Raw genomic sequence first — 21,190 nt, forward strand, 5'->3', positions numbered from 1 at the left:
TGAGGCAAAGGGTTTACGTCATGAGGTTTACATTGTATTCTGCCATGGCTATCTATTACTAAACATCTTAGTAACATGATTGTGTAGGTACATGTGCAAAATGGTATATCCTTACAAAACAGTAGGTAGGTACATTGTGATGGTACTACACTATGCCGTGAGGTTGATATTGCTAACCAGCCCACATTGTTGGTCAACCTCTTTAGCTTTAAATTTTCTATGTATTAGTTACATAATTATTACATTTATGGTCTCTTTCACAAAGTCTGAGTAAAGTATTGGATAGCTAATTAACAAATAAATTAACTGTCAGATAAAACATCCTGCTAAACTTAACACTTTATCTATCAGTTAAGCTTATTTTAAAATTGTGAAACACCAATGATAACTTTATTTGTCAGATAAGTGGCAAGTAGCTTATTCAGGATTTTACTTGGACATCGTGAAACAGACCCTTATTGCAGTACTTGTCTTAAAGGAACTAATGGTGATGGCACTTAAAGTAATGTCCTTCTAGCTAGGCTTTCTGAAACAGATCTTTTCACGCTCTGCCTTGCAATGGTGAGTTAAGAAGCAGGTGAAAGACCTGCGGCAGTATTTTATCAATCAGTTCTTTTCAAATACATTTCGCACTAAGACTAGAGCTAAACAATTTAAATAATATAGTATGTTTTGTTTTCCAAAGCTAAATCAATATTAATACTGTTTAATTGCAGGCTAGACAATTCAGCTAGAAAGCTGATAAGATAACAGTTTTGAGCTTGGCTTCAATAGTTTAGGTTAGGGAAGTTAGCTTGGGCTAAAACTACATGAAACAGGTGCTAACTTGTTTGGGTGTAATAAATTGATTATTTGTATTATATTATTTGTAATTGTAATGTTTGTTTATTGAGCAAAGGATTGTTTAGCAAATGTTAAAATAAAACCATTCCCTGTAAAATAATGTGTACATATCAACTGAAGGATTTTTTTAGACATTAATAGAAGCGCTGGTGGCCTAGCAGTAAGAGCAATCCGGAGGTCGCAGGTTTAAACCCTGGCTCATACCAATGACTTTTTTAGTTTTGAAAGACCTTTCCAACGATATCCTACACTGTAGGGTTGAAGCAAAAAAAAAATTTTACCCCTACTTTACGTGTAGGGGAGGCACCCTAAAAAAATTAAATTTTTAGATTTTATTGTACTCGCTTTATTGATTTATATATCCATGCCAAATTTCAGCTTTCTAGCACTAACGGCCAAGGAGCAAAGCTTCGGACAGACAGACAGACAGATGGACATGGCGAAACTATGAGGGTTCCTAGTTGACTACGGAATATTTACCAGTCACTTTTCAGTGAAGGTAAACATCGTGAGATAGCAGTCGCTTTCGTAAAAACTAGTGCCCACACCAGTCCTTGGGATTAGTTGCCAAGCAGACGCCAGGTTCTCATGAGCCTTGGCAATGAGCTGGGACAAATGCTAGGAAGATAATGATGAATAGTAACTTAAAAAAGCTAAATTATATAGAAAAAAAATGTTAGAAATTTTTATTTCTCCGGATCATTTATTCGCAACAATTTTGCATGATTAAGGTTAGGGTCGGCAACGCGCATGTGGCTCCTCTGGAATTGCAGGCGTACATAGGCTACGGAGAAGAGAGTATAAAAAAAAACAGAGTTGTATAATTTAGACATAAACAGGAAGAAACCTGAGGCCGTCACAGACAGAAATGGATCCTTCCCATTTGTGCCTAGCGGGGACAGACGGGAAAGAAACTATTCCCACCTGTTCCCGCTGTGGACAGATGGGAATGAAACTATTCACACCTGTTCTCGCCTTGGACAGATGGGCATCAATCATTCCCATTAGTGGTACTATTTCCACAGATGGGAAGGGAATACACCTAGAGGAGGTGTTTGCCAGAACTCCGACAACCTGACTAGCAATAAAAGCATAATTATAAATACATGGTATAATTGTAATAATTATATTTAGATATTCTCTTCTGTATAAACAAGGGACTTTTGTTCATCAAGTAAAATACTTTATGAGAAAATCATCCATATTTAAAAGCTGGAAGACCTTTTTATTTATAGGTATATGGGTGGCTAGATGATAATGCCAGTATGCTTCACTGGTTCTCTTAGTCATAGCCAAGGTTGGCTCAAACATTTACAGTGGGCCACACATAATGAGAAAACAGAAAAAAAAAATGTTTTATTCTGTGTATTATTGATTTGTATCAAATATTATTTTATTGCAATGCCATCCATTATTTTTATCACTGCAAGAGTCATCTGGTCTAAATGGTGGTCTAAATTAAATAAAATATTTAATATTAAAAAGTATTATTAAATTTCAAGTCTGAGCTATGTTGACCACCCTGGATTAATATGGGTCATCTTGATTTAGTTTTTTTTTTCTTCAAACATGTTATCTCTTTTTGCAGTAAACTGAAGAAATGGATCCCAGTAAAGGCAGAGGCCGTGGCCTTGCCACGATGATTGCACTGAAGAAGTGCCAGAACTTGGACTCTGGATCTGGATCAGATGGGTCTCCGGAAGCCACACCTGGAGCAAGTGTTGTACGTACACTTAAAAAGAAAGGATTCATATAAATTTAATTTATTATTTTTATTTTTATGCCGGAAATCTTAGCAATATGTCCAAGGTGTCAAAATGTCCAAGGTTCAAAACATCCAAGGAGTCAAAACTCCTAAGGAGTCAACATGTCCAAGGAGTCAATATGCCTAAGGTGTCAATATGCCTAAGGTGTCAATATGTCTAAAGTAAATTTATTATGTTACCTAATATTAATACACTAATAAATAATAAATAAATAATTTATTTATTAATACACACTATGTCGACTCCACTATTATACTTTTTGTACTTTGTTCCTTCTTTAACTTTTCGACTCTATCAAATGGCGCACACGGATGACTTTTTTGCAATTATACGCAACAGATCGGCGTCACTTATGCAGAGACTGTGTGGCAGTACCAATAGCATCCTGAAAACGTTGGCAGGTAAGATAGATGCACCACTGCTCATGCACTGGAATGGACTGCATGTGGAAGCCACAGATGCTGAGAAGTGGTGCATCTAGATTGCCTAGTTATATTTATTTTTTATATTAATTTTTTTGTACTTGTAGATATGTTATTATTATTTTATATGTCACTAACCTTAATTAATTTTAAGATTTGTTGTAAATACTAACAATTATGGATCTATTGTGGATTCGAAATAAATAAATAATTGAAATTGAAAATAAAAAACCGGCCAAGTGCGAGTCGGACTCGCGCACGAAGGGTTCCGTACCATTATCTATAAAAACGGCAAAAAATTTAAGTTTGTTGTATGGGAGGCCCCTTAAATATTTATTTTATTCTGTTTTTTAGTATTTTTGTCGTTATAGCGGCAGATGGTGCCAGCATAAGTTTTACCTGTGAATCCTACGAATAGAATCCAATAAAAAAATCTTTAAGAACATCCAAATTCTATAAAACATTGTTAGCACAATTTGTTCGTTAGTACAGTACACAGCGATATGTTAGTACATTCAAATTAAAATATTTTCAAAACATAAATAATTGACATTAATATTTTTATAGTAAAATAAAATTAATTTTAATTATGAATATTAATGACCTAGCCTAAGATGAAAAATAATTAAAGAGATATTAATAAATATGTCAAATTCAAAATAACATAGATTAATGTCACAACTGAAAATCCATATAAATCATGATTACATATCAAAAGAACAATAGGTACAAGTTTAAAAAATGATAAGGTAAATTATATAATATGTAACATAAATTAATAATGCTTACCCAGCTACACAGGATGGAACTATCTGTGGTGGCAGCATAGTTGGATTTTTGTCGCCTGTCACTACGCCTGTCACTTTCGCACTTACATACTTGTTAGAAAGTGACAGGCATGGTGATAGGCGATATAAAATGCGACCGTGCTACCCCTGCTGGTCTATCGGCGATGACCTTCAGTGGGCTTTTGTAGCTGTGTCGGACGCGGTTTAGAATAGGCCCTTGGCACACTGGATGCAATTCGCACGTCGCTCCGATGTGCGAGCGGGATGTCGCTATAATACGCGCATAGCGTTGTCTCGTACAAACATCGGAGCGATGTGCGAATCGGACCCAGTGGGATCAAAACACCCCCTCTGCAAACATCCCCGATAGTGTCTAGGTCTTGTTTTTTAAGACCTGTAAGCCAAATCCCATAGCACAAAACTAAAAACGGTAAAACTTGCTGGCGCCATCTATAAAAACCTTTGATAGTTGCCAACCCCATTGCTCTCTAGTTGATTTATAATATAATACATAACAATATGTATTCCATTAATATTGAGAGATGACTTTCTTATAATGTTATCGGATTAAGCAGCCCTACTAGTCCTTGATAAGTGAAACATTTTTTTTAGGTGAGCGCTACGACGATTGCACCCTCCTCGGTTGGTGGGGGCGGCCGCGGGCATCTTCTGGCCATGCTCGCCAAAAGACAGCAGCAACCTGGACGTTCGTATTGTCTTCTCTAGGAGTCTCTCCTTAACCCTTAGACCGCCAAAGACGTCAACTGCGTGCCCGGGCCCATAAGCATACATTTGAAGCAATGGCATACATTTCAAGCATAAATGTTACAGAGATTTTCCACAATTACTCGAGAATTAATAACAAAGATAAAAATTGTAATCAAATATTTACTTTTCTTTTTACATTTTTTTTCGAAAACGAGGTCGTTGACCCGTACTTTTTTAATGTTTAACCTTTTCAACGCCACGCCTATCGTACGCGGCGCGTAATCGTGAACCTTGTCGGTACGCATGAAGGTTGATATTGGGCTGTAGCCGCGCGTGTCATATGACGTCTTTGGCGGTCAAACGTGTCGTGTCATTCACGAAGACGCATGCTTTGTCTGAATGGTATGATGATTGTTATAAACAACCCTATGTCCATCCTCAGGCCTCCAGCTTTCATTTAAATCGGTTCAGCCGTTTAAGCGTGAAGACTTGAAGAGGTAACAGACAGACATACAGACAACTCGCATTTAAAATATTATTAGTTAGTATTTACTAGCACATTTTAGGTAAAATAGAAACTGACTAAAACTAAATTAGCCGTGTTTGCAGCGCCGTCATTCAGTCCCGCCTCTGACGTAGCGCCGCCCGCAGCAGCCCCGGCTCTTGCACCAAAAGCGTCCGGTACTGGAAGAGGGAAAATGTTCCAGCAGTTGTAAGTACCTACACCATGTCTAAGGCTCAGTCTGCTTAAGGCTGCCATATGAAAAAATCCTGATGGAGATCACCCTAAAAGTTTGGTTATCTCTTAACAAAATATGATGAAGCAATGGCAAACTTGCCTCAGCTAGCCTGTCTAAATTAGACTTCTAGGTGTAGGTACATTTGAGAGTAAGAGGTTTGGTGATTTGGGCTATATTTAATATATCGATCTAGTAAATCCACATCAAACATTAAAGCACGAGTCTCTTCTTCTTCCTCGCGTTGTCCTGGCATTTTTGCCACGGCTCAGGGAATCCCAAGATTTGGCGTAAGCACTAGTTAGCGACTGCCATCTGACCTTCCAACCCAGAGGGTAAACTAGGCCTTGTTGGGATTAGCCCGGTTTCCTCGCGATGTTTTCTTTCACCGAAAAGCGACTGGGAAATATCAAATGATATTTCGTACATGTTTAGAAAAACTCATTGGTACGAGCCGGGGTTTGAACCCGCGACCTCCGGATTGCAAGTCGCATGTTCTTACCGCTAGGCCACCAGCGCTTCTTATATTATAAAACAAAAATATATGGATAAAGCATGACAGTAATCTGAATCCTGATCCGAACCAGACCAAAATTTCTCGGGCGGGTTCACACTGTTTCCCGGGGACAAGTCTTAGTCAGATTAAAAGAGATGTATAATGAAGCTTTTTGTACGTCAGCTGCCTGCCGTTGGTAGATAGAACCATCACGCAAACACATTGCTCGCTTACGTGCATAAATCACTCCACCCACATTACTAAATAACAACCATCAAATTTATTTTCAGACAAGCGCGAATGGCAGCAACAGCGCCTAAAGCAGGTGATCAGAATGGACACGGCCACGACGTCGGCAGTTTGACGCAGAAGATGGCCGCCAGCACGGTGTCAGGCACCTCCGCACAGCCCTCGTCCGTGGCTAGGAATAAACCTTTTGTAAGTGAACGCATTGATACTTCTGAGGAATGGAAGAGCTCCACCCACACCAAACAAAACATATTCTAGTCACGGACTCGATCATAAAAAACAACATTCAGCCAGTGGGGCGACACTCTTTTCGGTCATTCTCGGCTCCGCCTCCGTTCGCCTCAGCATTGCTCCGAGCAGTTATTAGGGTTGGCACAACTTGACGTTCTTTTGATATAAGACAATGACTTGAATTTTAACAACCCTAAATAGCCGAAAGAGATAGTGCTAATGCCAATGTAGAAAGGGACAGCATGATTCGTCCCTGAATCGTTGTCAAATTGCGGTTTAGTAGGAAGTGTCATTTCTGTATGGTAGTACTGTTATTTATTCTATGATGCAGCTTATTACTGAACTAGAAATACAACGTCTAAGCTATATGCCAAACGGCCTAAAAGTTTGCTGATCAATAAGCACTGATAGTTATTTGTGTCCCAAAGGAGGAAAAGTAGTAAATTGCGTGCCGCGTGTAAAATTGTTACCCGAGCCGAAGGCGAGGGTGGCAAACACGCGGGATGGAATGTCCTACGTTTCCTCCCGTGGTGCGCATACTATCTTTCCGCAGAAAATATTTTTTTCATCACACTTGCTCAAAAAAGACCTTATTTCTTGCATGTGGACAAAGGCCTATTTTGTTCCCGTGGGAGTTATGAATTGTGAAAAAAAAGCTATAATTCCCTAGGGAGTTACTGCTTTTTTTTAATTATGTTCCTTATTCATACATACCAAGTAGCATTATATGAGTTTTACTTTTAAAATACTGACGTTTAAAATTTAATATTTTTGTTTATGTTTAAAATTCTTTGATTTGATTAATTTAACAGCTGTATTAAATATTTTTACATAATTTTTCATTTTGATGCCTAACCTGTCAAGAAATTACAAAATGGCCGACGAATGTTTGATATACAACATATTTAAGAATTATTTCGCTTAAAATTTAGTTTTTTCTTCGCAAGTGTGATGAAAAACATTGTGTGTAACTCCACTCCTGCGGCTGTCGGGAATTACCACCCTCGTATCCAAAATTTCACTTACTCCCTCCGTTTCCAAAATTTCACTTACCCCCCTCGTATCCAAAATTTCCCTTACCGCCCTCTTTGCACAATGTACTATATCAACATTTCAGAAAGAAGTGAAAGACACCCCACCAGTGGTTAATATGGGCCAATCCGGAGATCCCTGTGAAGTGACTGCTAATTACGTCCGTCTCAACTTTGAAGAGAACAGTGTCTTCGAATATGAAGTGACATATCACCCGGATCAGGACTACAGAGCGCTGCGGTTCAAGCTACTAAATGGTATGTTAGATATGATTATCTCCTTTTTTAGGGTTCCGTAGTCAACTAGGAACCCTTATGGTTTCGCCATGTCCGTCTGTTTGTCTGTCCGAGGCTTTGCTCCGTGGTCGTTAGTGCTAGAAAGCTGAAATTTGGCATGGATATATAAATCAATAAAGCCGACAAAGTCGTAGAATAAAATCTAAATTTTTTTTTTAGGGTACCTCCCCTACACGTAAAGTGGGGTAGAATTTTTTTTTGTGCTTCAACCCTACAGTGTGGGATATCGTTGGAAAGGTCTTTGAAATCTTATAGGGGTCTTTAACAAACATTTCTTGATAAAGTGAATATATTCGGAGATAATTGCTACGAAAGAAAAAAAAATGTGTCCCCCCCCCTCTAACTTTTGAACCATAAGTCCATAAAATATGAAAAAATCTTGGAAGTAGGGCTTAAGAAAGACATTAAATGAAAACTATAGCGGACATGATCAGTTTAGCTGTTTTTGAGTCATCGCAAAAAAATTCCCCTTCATAGTAAAAAGACGTACTATCCACAGTTCATCCTTTGGTTAATAATAATAACTTTAAGCTCCAGTTTAGCTTATTGTGGCGGAAGAGTAACTACGGAACCCTACTCTGAGCATAATCTGATAATTGTTGGAACTCGACTGCGTCTGAACTCGAGGTAAAACAAAGTCCCCCGCCGCGTCTTTCTGTGTGAATTATGTTCGCGACTAAACGAATTTTCTAATTTTCATGCGGTATCAATAGAGTGATTCTTGAGGAAGGTTTAGGTGTATAATTTGTTAAGGTTTTGTGTCACCCGTGCGAAGCCGGGGCGGGTCGCTAGTGTTAGATTAATATCAAAATTAAGAAAATGCGTCTGGTAATCTTTATAGACCGCGGGTCAGGATCAGATTTGCATTCCATTTTAATAAACTTTTATAACTAGAAATATGTATCAAAAAGGGATACGGCGGGTTTTTGTTCTACATAATCTACATGTTCATGCTAGCGTGCCAGCTGACGGCCATTCCACGGCGGTACAACCGGCTGACGATTTTTTAACTCAGAATCACTTACATCTGACAAAGTTTTAAGCGGGAGGAGATGACCACATGTTTTTTTACGTGTTTGTGTGGTTGCCGATCCTCAAACCACCAACGGAGCGGCAGATGACGTCCACAAGGGTTCATTACACATCGCCCTTAACCACTACCAGTTATCATCCGGGATGTGATGCCTGACGAAATTTGGTCATGGTCCGCTGTGTATTAGTATATTGTGGACAGTTTATTAAACACTTCAAACTTTACAGAACACAGCCAATATTTCAAGACTAAGACATTTGACGGCACCACACTTTACGTGCCACACATGCTGCCAGAGGAGGCTCTAAATCTCGTGTCGACGAATCCGTACGACGAGTCGAAAGTCAATATAAAGGTAAGTTCTAAACCGTATTTTCATTTTTTTTTTTTATTAATGACGTATACAGACACTTATTAAACCCTTAATTTTTATTCCAATTTAGTCTATGTAGTTTAATTATATGTAAAATTTGGATTTCAGCAGTAGGCTATATACTGTTTAAACTTAAGATCAACGTGGATAAGACCGGCATCTTTTTGTTTGTTGGGAAGACCGTCATAGGGTAACTATCGTATTTACGTTTATACGTGCATCGCTCCGACACAGTAGGAAAGGAAGAGTTTCTCTCCTTATCAATTCAATTAAAATTATTTATTTAAAAGACAACAATGACCCTTAATGGTTAGTAACAATAATGACTAAAAACTAAGTGTTAGTGGAACAAAAACAGAAAGCGAAAATAACAATAACAATCACCTAGTAGCGTCATGACACAGTCAAGATGCCGCATTATAGGCGAGTTGTATCGGCCCGCTACAGTAGCCAGGATGAGGTTGGAGCTGGCCCGCACTCTACAGAGCAACGAGGCAATTCTCTTTCGTATTATGGCATAGTAGTCATCCGTGCGAGCTTATGCTAACAAGCCTGATGCGCTGCAGGAACGGGGCAGCCCCAACAATATCCTAAAGCCATTGTTATATTGGACGCGCATGGAACTGATGGTCTTCTGCGTAAAACTAGTCCAGAGACTGCACGTGTAGAAATCCTGACAATAGGCTTTAAAGCCTATGTGTACAAACGTAATTAGAAGCGACAAGAGAGCTTGTAAAGGCTCTGACCTTATAGACGGTCTTTTCCACATTGACCTAATAATTATCGCATGTATTGTATCCACAGATCATATTCCGACGCACACGCCGCCTCAGCGAGATGGTCCACCTGTACAACGTGCTGTTTAAACAAATCATGAAAGATCTCAATATGGTGCGTTTCGGCCGCCAGCATTTCAACGAACATCTTGCTGTGCAGATCCCACAGCATAAGCTGGAAGTTTGGCCCGGGTAAGCAGTTTTGATCCTTAATGCCTTCAGAATATTGTTGTAAGTACAATGTCAAGCTAGTCAAGTAAAAAGAGCATCTAGCAGCAATGAAAATTTGGCGTGGCCGGATAAGTAGTTTATAACCTTGATGGCTTTAGAATAGAATAGTTAGTATAACGTGATGTCCAAGCGCTAGCGTACAGTACCGTGTGTGTCAAGTGAATAATCATCTCAACATGGTGTGATCCGGCCGTCAACTCTTCAATAAATACTTGGTCGTGCGTATCCTGTAAACGTGAAGTTATTGCCTGGGTAAATTATAAGATTGAGTAGACATTTTAAAGCATCTCAGACGGGCCGTACGCTCGTTTGCTACCGCAGTGGTATATAAAAAAGTTGCATACTTGTGGATATGTCCACACAGCAGGGACATCTGACGGAATGGTTCCTGCGCAACTTTGCCCTTGAATAAAACCACAAAACTTTTTTTTTCAGTTACGTAACGACGGTAAACGAGTTCGAGGGCGGTCTTATGTTGTCCCTGGACTCGACCAGCAGAGTTCTTCGCACACAATCGGTGCTTAGTTTCATAAAGGAGATGGTCCAGGCGAAGGGCTCAAACTGGAAGCAAGCTATGACGGAGATGCTCATCGGCTGCTCCGTTATGACGACTTATAACAAAAAGCTGTTCAGGTGTTGTATTTGTTATAGACTCTTCACTTCCCTAACAAATCAAAAGTATAGTACCATCCGGAAGAAAGAATGAAACTTTTAAAACTAAGTCCAACATACTTAGAGGTGTATGGCTATTTTGTCCCCGCCCTAAGTGATCACCGCCATTCATGAGGCAGGGACAGACAGGAATGATTCATTTGAATGATGCACCTATATACAACTGAACCCTGCGGGAACTAATGGGAATACACCATCCTCGAGTCCTCAACCAGGTCTGGCGCCAGTCTTTACAGGCTTCCTGAAGTGTGTCTATGTGAATATTATGTGAAGCTAGCTTGAACATTTATTGACTTTCATGAGATGATGACTGTTTAAGTGACTATAGTATCTCATATTGTAATACTCGTAAGTCGTACGTGTGTGTGTGTAGTAGAAGTTTAAAGTTAAACCTTATTTGTATGTGCTTTAGGGTCGACAGCATTGATGACACAATGACGCCCAGATCCACTTTCGAAAAGAAAGAAGGAGGGGAAATGGTGAAAATAAGCTACATCGATTATTACAAAAAGAACTATGGAATCGAAATCATGGATTTGGATCAACCCATGCTGATATCTAGGTAAGTTTGTGACATTGACACACTTAGTAATATAAATGTATTTATAAAATTAGAAATTTTAATGTAGGTATAAAGCATCTTGAGTTACATCAAATAATATTTTATACAATCGTTATATAATAGAGAGCTTTTCAGTTGAGTACCGTAAAGTAAGGTAAGAGATTGAAAAGCTTGATTATATTACTATTGTATACAATACTTGTTCTACAAGTCATCTAAAATAATATTTTTTACTATAAAATCTAAATAATTAATGAATATTGGAAAGTATCTCAGTAAACAAAAATAAAAACATAAACGTGTCGCATGTTTAGTGTTCTATGGGATCGCGGTGGCACGTTAGTGGTCAAATTTTGTTATAGTTGACTACAGCGTATCGAAATGAATAATTTTATATTATAGTTGAGTTGGGAGCCCATACATGAAAAGTACGCCATTATAGTTTGGTATACGAAATCAACCATTAAAGTCGATGAGTAGAAAAAATATAACTGATTATAAAATTTGATTGCTACGAAAATGAAGGTATTTGCCTATTTATTGGTTACTTCTACTTGTTAAGTAAATTTTTCTCACATCGATCAATATTTCAGTTAAAACCCTTGGTCGATTTACTCATAGAACTGTGCAATATTCTGCCACAGATGTCGTTAGTTCGGGGCGGTGAACCACCCTCCTAATCTATAGTAAGTTAGTCCAATGTGTTGTTCGAAAAATGAATAAATATTACAAATGTGTGTTCAGAGAAACGAAACGCATGCCGGGCTCGGAAGTGCCCACGGACTTCCTGATCTGCCTCGTGCCCGAGCTGTGCCAGCTGACGGGCTTGTCGGACGACCAGCGGTCCAACTTCCGGCTCATGAAGGACGTGGCCACCTACACCCGCATCGACCCCAACCAGCGGCATGCTGCTTTTAAAAAGGTTTTCCTACTCCTCTACTGTTATCTGTCATTTATGCATTCATTAACACGAATATAAGAACATACATAAAAGATTTCAAGAAAAGTCTATATTGTCTATTCCTCATAAAAGCTCTTGTGCTTTTATAAGCTATAATGTTACTGCGATTAATGGCTACCAACCTAACAAAACCAAAACGAATACAGTTTTAAACTAAATATTCATTTGGTTGCATAGTAAAAATAATTACTTCATAAGTCAGAAACACGCATGTGACACCCGTAATATAGCAACACCCATAGACTACGAAAACCGCTTAGCGTTGCTTGTTAGTCTCCGTAGGCTACGGTGGCCAAAATTGAGAAAAAACTGTCCAAAAACTTAATTTAGCAAGTAGCAAGTACCAGGGCCTCATGAGTTACGAGGAGGTGTCGCCGACCGGCCGGCCGCGGCCCGGGGCGGGCCGGGCGCGTAACAAGGTATGCTCGCGCGTCTTGGCTATATACTTTTGCTGTAATTTGTTTACCTAAATTAAGATTTATTTTTGTTGACTCGTAGGAAAAATATTGTATGCAACGTTGTATAAGTAGGTCAAAAAATTCTCGTGGCGTATTCCTTTACAATGTTCGCCTACGCCTTCGGCTCCGGCTCACATTGTAACTCGCGCCACTCGCCTTTTTTGACCCTTCTTATACAACTGTTGCATAAAATACTATAACATTCTTGTAAATGATGACACGTCTGACTGATTTCGGCCACAGCGACTGCTCTGGAGTAGCCATTTTTAATTGCCGTTATTAGACAGCTGTTCCACTCTGGGGCGCTTTAAGATGACTCATACCCTATCTTCCTGGTAAGTTTCCGAGCGTATTTTGGGCACGTCAGTACACTACCTACATGATACGTAAAATAGTAGGATTAATTACAGGACATAACATACTAAACAAACACCTACACAATATAAAAACAGACAGCCCCATGTGCAGAGCGTGCATCGATGAGGAAACAACAAAACACGTTCTCCTAGACTGCGAAGAGGTTGAAGTATACAGGAACAAATACCTAGGGACTCCGTGCACACTAGGAGAGGCAATTAGCAACCTGAAAACTTTGCTAGGCTTCGTGGAGGACCTGGGGTGGTTAGAGTAGCGCTACCTCGTTTCATGCAAAATAGGCACAATGGTTGTCGATTTGCGGAAAATGCCCAGAGGCACTAAGTAACTAACTACCTATATGATTGTAAATAATAAACGAAACGCATGCCAGGCTCGGAAGTACCCACATACTTCCTGATCTGTCTCGTGCCCGAGCTGTGCCAGCTGACGGGACGTCGGAAGGCTAGTGCTCCAACTTCCGGCTGATGAGGGTGGCGATTTATACGCGCATCGAACACAACCAGCGGCATACTGCTTTTAAAAAAGTTCTTGTAAACAAAAAGGACCATGAATGAATGAATGAATGAATGAATATTTTTATTACATGTAACACATGGACACATATTTTTATTAGTAGAACTTACAAACTATGGGGGTTAGTAGGTACAGCAAACACTAATTTAAAATAAAACAACACTGATGGGGGAATGCAATCCCTCACAGTGCGACAAGTAGGGACAGTCAACCCTATCCGCTATCATTCGTAGGATGCTGTTGGGACTGCCACGCACCCGGCGCACCAGGGATGCTGCGCATGAATTGTCGATTTGCGGAAAATGCCCAGAGGCACTAAGTAACTAACTACCTATATGATTGTAAATAATAAACGAAACGCATGCCAGGCTCGGAAGTACCCACATACTTCCTGATCTGTCTCGTGCCCGAGCTGTGCCAGCTGACGGGACGTCGGAAGGCTAGTGCTCCAACTTCCGGCTGATGAGGGTGGCGATTTATACGCGCATCGAACACAACCAGCGGCATACTGCTTTTAAAAAAGTTCTTGTAAACAAAAAGGACCATGAATGAATGAATGAATGAATGAATATTTTTATTACATGTAACACATGGACACATATTTTTATTAGTAGAACTTACAAACTATGGGGGTTAGTAGGTACAGCAAACACTAATTTAAAATAAAACAACACTGATGGGGGAATGCAATCCCTCACAGTGCGACAAGTAGGGACAGTCAACCCTATCCGCTATCATTCGTAGGATGCTGTTGGGACTGCCACGCACCCGGCGCACCAGGGATGCTGCGCATGAACGCATGGTAGTATAAAAACAGTCTACGCACGCCGTCACGAACATCCCCGATGCGCTACAGAAACGGGGCAGCCCCATCAGCACCCGGAACGCATTGTTGTACTGTACCCTAAGGGCCCCGTATGCCCGTTGCGTATACTGTGCCCACAAATTGCAAGTGTAGAGGGAAGTGCAAAATGCCCTAAACAGTGTGACTTTAACCTCTTTTGAGCACCTTGCAAATCTGCGGGCGATCATATTCGCCCGGACCGACAGGGCCCTTCGTTCGCTCTCCATATCCAGGTCGTCCTTGAGGTCGGTCGCGAGAACATGGCCTAGGCACTTAAAATGGTACACAATGACTCTAATACCTTATGTTACACGTATGCTACCTTATTCTGCGACTATAACTACGTACATTCGATTGTACGTTAACTCAATATCTGTACAAAGCATTAATTTCAAGGGGTTTTATGGTTTCAGTGAGTCCACTTTCCCTGCTCGAATTTATCAAAGAGCTAACACGTAACAAATGTTTAATAGTAGTACGCTGTTTTTAAGGTTAGGAGTTTTGAACTATCTTCAATTGAGCATGGCATAATTTCAGTTCAATATTTATTATTTACTAGCTAGCATCTGTACTCTAAGCGCAATGTTTATTTTAATCGTCTCGTCTAATACTGTAGTAGGGCGTAAACTAGAACCATCCGTTGTGAAAAGAAAAGCGGTTTCGACTTGTTTTTTTCTAAGACGGATTATTGGTTAAAAACGACACTGAATGCCGATGCCTAGGCGCTGTTGCTCATTGTTTTTTTATTTTATTGTACGATATAAAATTGTACTAATGACGGACTTAATGCCTTAAGGCATTCTCTACCAGTCAAGCATTGGGTCAAACAGAAACTTGCAATTAGTGTAGGATTGTACACAATGAGAGGGAATATGAAACACAAATCAAGTTACTCTCAACAATATAACAATATTTTATTTATACACGTACACATATAAAAATAATAGCAATATATACCTACATACATACAAATATACACACTATACATACATATATACAAATAAATATATATTATGTAATGTTTTTCTCTACCTGCCAGTATTGACTTGCAACATCCATATTGAAACTCGTTTCCAGTACATACAAAACGTGCTGGAGAACGAAAGCGCGCGCAACCGCCTGAAGGGCTGGGGCCTCAGCATCCACCCCGACACGGTGCGGCTGGCGGCGCGCACGCTGGCGCCCGAGCGCCTGTACTTCGGCAACAACCGCTCCGTCGACGGCAAGCCCGACGCCGACTGGAACAACGACGCCACCAGGAACACCGTCATGCAGGCGGTCGACATCATTCGGTGGGCGATCATTTTCACGAAGAGGGATGAGCAAGTCACGCAGGTATTTGTTGTATTAAGGATATTCACTCGATTTATGTATTTCTACATATTATAACTACACACACTTGGGAGTAACAACCTGTCAATTGAAAATGTCAGCAGGTGGTGGATATCATAAAATGGCGATATGAAGAGTAACCATTATAATTATTTATTTCAATAGCTTCTGCCCGCGATTTCGTCTGCGTGGAATGATATTGATGATTGATAATGATAAAAACCCTTTGTCCTTTCCCGAGCTTCGAAATCTCCATACTAAATTTCCATCTCTATACAGCGTGGAAACGCTGCCAGCGTAATGGGAACTTTTGGACCAGACTTGGGGCAGGGTGGGGATGGACATTAGTTTGAAGATGTTTAAATGAAACTTGTTGCAGGAAAAAATAAAGGATTATTATTTGCAGTTCATAATACATGGATTACACCTGTCTATACACTTACCTCCATCTACTTTAATTCCTCAGAATTTTCTGGGCACTCTTCACCGCTGCTGCGGCCCTATGGGCGTGATGGTGCAGCAGCCCGAGATGGTGATGCTGCCCAACGACCGCACGGAGACCTATGTGCAGGCCCTCAAGAAGACCATCAACTCCTCCATCCAACTCGTGGTCTGCATGTGCCCCACGTCTCGCGACGACCGCTATGCGGCCATCAAGAGGATCTGCTGCGCGGAGAACCCTGTACCGTCGCAGGTAACAAACACATACCTACTAGAAGACCATCCAATCCATGCAACTTTCACCTTGTGCCGTCGCTGTTAACAAACTCGTAGTAGATATCTACTAGAAAATCATCAACTCCATTCAGCTTGTGGTATTCATGTACTCCACACCCCGCGATGACCGCTACGCCGCCATTGAGAGGATCTGCTGCGCGGAACAGCCTGTACCGTCGCAGCTTATTTAGGTGTTTTCCAATCTTTTTCATCATGAGACATGGTCGTAATGCATCTACTAGGCATTTTCTCTACATACTAGGCATCTACGAGACATTTTCTTTACATACTAGGCATCTACCAGGCAGGCAGGCATGAACTAAGACGATCCTAATATATTTTCTTCCCTACTGCGTCTCAAGACGTACAACTAAAGCTCAAATTCAGATTGGGCACTGACGCCTTAATTATTTTAGTAAATCACCCCTCGTTCAAATTATTACATTCCAAACAGGACGTAATCGCGTATTATGTTTTAAAATTACCTCCGACGTTTCGAGGACGTCACCACATCCACATGGAATCCAGTCATTAATATGTAAACGAGAGTTGGTGTTGTGAGTCGATAGTGTTATATCCCTAGTGCGCAAAATATTCAAGTCAATAAACAAGATCAAGTGCGGATAGTTCGAAAAACTCGCGCGACTAGAAGATGTCGTTGTCAACTTTAGCCAGTCTTATCCGAGCCGGGGACACTGCCGTCCACGAAACGTCGGAGGTAAATTTAAAATTTAATAAGCGATTTAAGTCCCGTTTGTATTAGTTAATAATTGTAAAAATGATAAAAGTTGAATTCAGTGTATTACAATCCAAATCATATATACTGCTTTTCAAACCTATATTATATATTAGAAATTATGCGTTTTTTACCCCAAGATCTAACAAACTAAAAGTTGTGTGAAACATTTCAGGTTATAAACGCGCGCACCGTCATGAACGAAAAGAAAGTCAGGGCCGTCACGCAGAAAATCCTGCTTCAAATCAACTGCAAACTGGGCGGGACTCTATGGAGCATCGCAATACCGTTCAAGACGGCCATGGTGGTCGGCATCGACAGTTTCCACGACGCTGGGCGGAAGAAGCGCAGCGTGTGTGGTGAGTATTAGAAAACTGTTATTGATTCTAGAATAATCTTAGCCTAAAACACACAGCTAAAAAGATGGCGCTGTACTCTGTCAAAAAACACAAATATTTCCAAGCAGTGACGCGTTCTAATTGCTTTGCTCTGACTATATACTTGCCTTTCTCCAGCTTTCGTGGCGTCATATAACCAGTCGATGACCCACTGGTACTCCAAGGCGGTGTTCCAGGAGCGCGGGCAGGAGATCGTGGACGGCCTCAAGTCCTGCCTGGTGGACGCGCTCAAGCACTACCTGCGCGTCAACGGCCGCCTGCCTGACAGGATCATCATGTACAGGTCAGAGGTCAACCAACTACAATAACTATACAAGTCTGACTAGAGCTCAGAACCTGAACTGTGCAGCGCACAGGTTAACAATGTCAAATATTGTAATGCCGCGCAAAAGGTTTGACGTATATAATTTTATTTTTCCACTCGTCAATTGTAATGGTTGAATTAAGATTTCGTATACCAAACTATAATTGCCTACTTTTCATGTATGGGCTTACAACTCAACTATAATATTCATTTCGATACGCTGTAGTCAACTATAAAAAAACTACACTACTTGGACTACATTTTTGTCTATTGAGATACTTACCAATTTTTATTAATTATATAGAATTTATTAAAAAAGTATTATTTTAGATGACTCGTAGAAAAAGTATTGTATACAATAGTGATAAAATCAAGTTTTTCAATTTCGCATCTTACTTAGGCAACTCAGCAAGCTTCGTTGCCTAAACACGGTACTCGACTGAAAAGCTCTCTATTATATTACGATTGTATAAAATACTATTCTATGCGGCATGTGATAGGTCAATTTATTTATAGTTGACTACAGCATATCGAAATTAATCTTATAGTTAAGTGGGAGCCCATACATGAAAATTACGCAATTACAGTTTGGTATACGAAATCTTAAGGCGTTCCATCGACTGCCATAGATATAAGGTTATTCTATCTTTTAGTTAGTTTTTTCTCGGTGCCACATCCCGTTTCTCTTACATAAGTGAGTACTTTGTACATACAGAGACGGCGTCGGTGACGGGCAACTGCAAGTGGTCCAAGACTACGAGATCCCGCAGATGAAGATCTGCTTCAACGTGGTGGGCGAGACGTACAAGCCGACGCTGACGTACGTGGTGGTGCAGAAGAGGATCAACACGCGCATCTTCGCGCGCGGGCCCGGCGGGCTCGCCAACCCGCGCCCCGGCACCGTGCTGGACCACACCGTCACCAGGAGGGACTGGTGAGTGCTACCTACTGCCTAATATATCTAGCATCTTCGCGCGCGGGCCCGGCGGGCTCGCCAACCCGCGCCCCGGCACCGTGCTGGACCACACCGTCACCAGGAGGGACTGGTGAGTGCTACCTACTGCCTAATATATCTAGCATCTTCGCGCGCGGGCCCGGCGGGCTCGCCAACCCGCGCCCCGGCACCGTGCTGGACCACACCGTCACCAGGAGGGACTGGTGAGTGCTACCTACTGCCTAATATATCTAGCATCTTCGCGCGCGGGCCCGGCGGGCTCGCCAACCCGCGCCCCGGCACCGTGCTGGACCACACCGTCACCAGGAGGGACTGGTGAGTGCTACCTACTGCCTAATATATCTAGCATCTTCGCGCGCGGGCCCGGCGGGCTCGCCAACCCGCGCCCCGGCACCGTGCTGGACCACACCGTCACCAGGAGGGACTGGTGAGTGCTACCTACTGCCTAATATATCTAGCATCTTCGCGCGCGGGCCCGGCGGGCTCGCCAACCCGCGCCCCGGCACCGTGCTGGACCACACCGTCACCAGGAGGGACTGGTGAGTGCTACCTACTGCCTAATATATCTAGCATCTTCGCGCGCGGGCCCGGCGGGCTCGCCAACCCGCGCCCCGGCACCGTGCTGGACCACACCGTCACCAGGAGGGACTGGTGAGTGCTACCTACTGCCTAATATATCTAGCATCTTCGCGCGCGGGCCCGGCGGGCTCGCCAACCCGCGCCCCGGCACCGTGCTGGACCACACCGTCACCAGGAGGGACTGGTGAGTGCTACCTACTGCCTAATATATCTAGCATCTTCGCGCGCGGGCCCGGCGGGCTCGCCAACCCGCGCCCCGGCACCGTGCTGGACCACACCGTCACCAGGAGGGACTGGTGAGTGCTACCTACTGCCTAATATATCTAGCATCTTCGCGCGCGGGCCCGGCGGGCTCGCCAACCCGCGCCCCGGCACCGTGCTGGACCACACCGTCACCAGGAGGGACTGGTGAGTGCTACCTACTGCCTAATATATCTAGCATCTTCGCGCGCGGGCCCGGCGGGCTCGCCAACCCGCGCCCCGGCACCGTGCTGGACCACACCGTCACCAGGAGGGACTGGTGAGTGCTACCTACTGCCTAATATATCTAGCATCTTCGCGCGCGGGCCCGGCGGGCTCGCCAACCCGCGCCCCGGCACCGTGCTGGACCACACCGTCACCAGGAGGGACTGGTGAGTGCTACCTACTGCCTAATATATCTAGCATCTTCGCGCGCGGGCCCGGCGGGCTCGCCAACCCGCGCCCCGGCACCGTGCTGGACCACACCGTCACCAGGAGGGACTGGTGAGTGCTACCTACTGCCTAATATATCTAGCATCTTCGCGCGCGGGCCCGGCGGGCTCGCCAACCCGCGCCCCGGCACCGTGCTGGACCACACCGTCACCAGGAGGGACTGGTGAGTGCTACCTACTGCCTAATATATCTAGCATCTTCGCGCGCGGGCCCGGCGGGCTCGCCAACCCGCGCCCCGGCACCGTGCTGGACCACACCGTCACCAGGAGGGACTGGTGAGTGCTACCTACTGCCTAATATATCTAGCATCTTCGCGCGCGGGCCCGGCGGGCTCGCCAACCCGCGCCCCGGCACCGTGCTGGACCACACCGTCACCAGGAGGGACTGGTGAGTGCTACCTACTGCCTAATATATCTAGCATCTTCGCGCGCGGGCCCGGCGGGCTCGCCAACCCGCGCCCCGGCACCGTGCTGGACCACACCGTCACCAGGAGGGACTGGTGAGTGCTACCTACTGCCTAATATATCTAGCATCTTCGCGCGCGGGCCCGGCGGGCTCGCCAACCCGCGCCCCGGCACCGTGCTGGACCACACCGTCACCAGGAGGGACTGGTGAGTGCTACCTACTGCCTAATATATCTAGCATCTTCGCGCGCGGGCCCGGCGGGCTCGCCAACCCGCGCCCCGGCACCGTGCTGGACCACACCGTCACCAGGAGGGACTGGTGCGTGCTACCTAATATATCTAGCCACGCCTCCTATATACAACGTGCCCTTGTAAACCTTGTCGGCGTGCGCGAAGGTTTGATATACTGTAGCCGAACGCGTCAGTTGATGTCTTTATCGGTCAACGGGTCAAAGTCAGCCAAACTCATAGGAGTCTTTGGTCATGCAGGCTGGTATCGGACACAAAAACTAAACCACGAGGTTGACCAAAAACAATTGAATTTATAAAAGCATAACATAATTTATAAAAGCTGGTGCGTAATTTATACTATTCTGTAATAGTTTTCATGGTCAATGGCGCAAGCTTATGTGTTGATTAAATAGTAATAGACAACTGACTGATTTGCAAAGTTCACTAGCGATAGCTGAAGTAGGTCACTGAT

General features: G+C 43.0%; 1 protein-coding gene across 2 annotated transcripts in view; it reads left to right on the forward strand.

The window, feature by feature from the left end:
* Window positions 1–21,190, forward strand: part of LOC133526349 (piwi-like protein Ago3) — a 28,505-nt gene that overhangs the window by 570 nt on the left and 6,745 nt on the right. Inside the window, exons 2-16 of one of the 2 annotated variants that reach the window (XM_061862929.1) lie at window positions 2,432–2,566; window positions 4,432–4,525; window positions 5,137–5,239; window positions 6,051–6,198; window positions 7,358–7,529; window positions 8,829–8,956; window positions 9,779–9,942; window positions 10,417–10,614; window positions 11,066–11,215; window positions 11,960–12,137; window positions 15,447–15,704; window positions 16,168–16,395; window positions 17,330–17,513; window positions 17,670–17,835; window positions 18,572–18,790. In XM_061862929.1, the coding sequence (XP_061718913.1) occupies window positions 2,444–2,566; window positions 4,432–4,525; window positions 5,137–5,239; window positions 6,051–6,198; window positions 7,358–7,529; window positions 8,829–8,956; window positions 9,779–9,942; window positions 10,417–10,614; window positions 11,066–11,215; window positions 11,960–12,137; window positions 15,447–15,704; window positions 16,168–16,395; window positions 17,330–17,513; window positions 17,670–17,835; window positions 18,572–18,790 (2,513 nt within the window). In that variant the 5' untranslated portion in view covers window positions 2,432–2,443. Of the gene's footprint in view, window positions 1–2,045; window positions 2,567–4,431; window positions 4,526–5,136; window positions 5,240–6,050; window positions 6,199–7,357; window positions 7,530–8,828; window positions 8,957–9,778; window positions 9,943–10,416; window positions 10,615–11,065; window positions 11,216–11,959; window positions 12,138–15,446; window positions 15,705–16,167; window positions 16,396–17,329; window positions 17,514–17,669; window positions 17,836–18,571; window positions 18,791–21,190 lie in introns of those variants that run through there. The other variant, XM_061862930.1, reaches the window with a different exon arrangement.

Source organism: Cydia pomonella, chromosome 16 (genome assembly GCF_033807575.1).
Source record: "Cydia pomonella isolate Wapato2018A chromosome 16, ilCydPomo1, whole genome shotgun sequence".
NCBI classification, from domain to species: domain Eukaryota; kingdom Metazoa; phylum Arthropoda; class Insecta; order Lepidoptera; family Tortricidae; genus Cydia; species Cydia pomonella.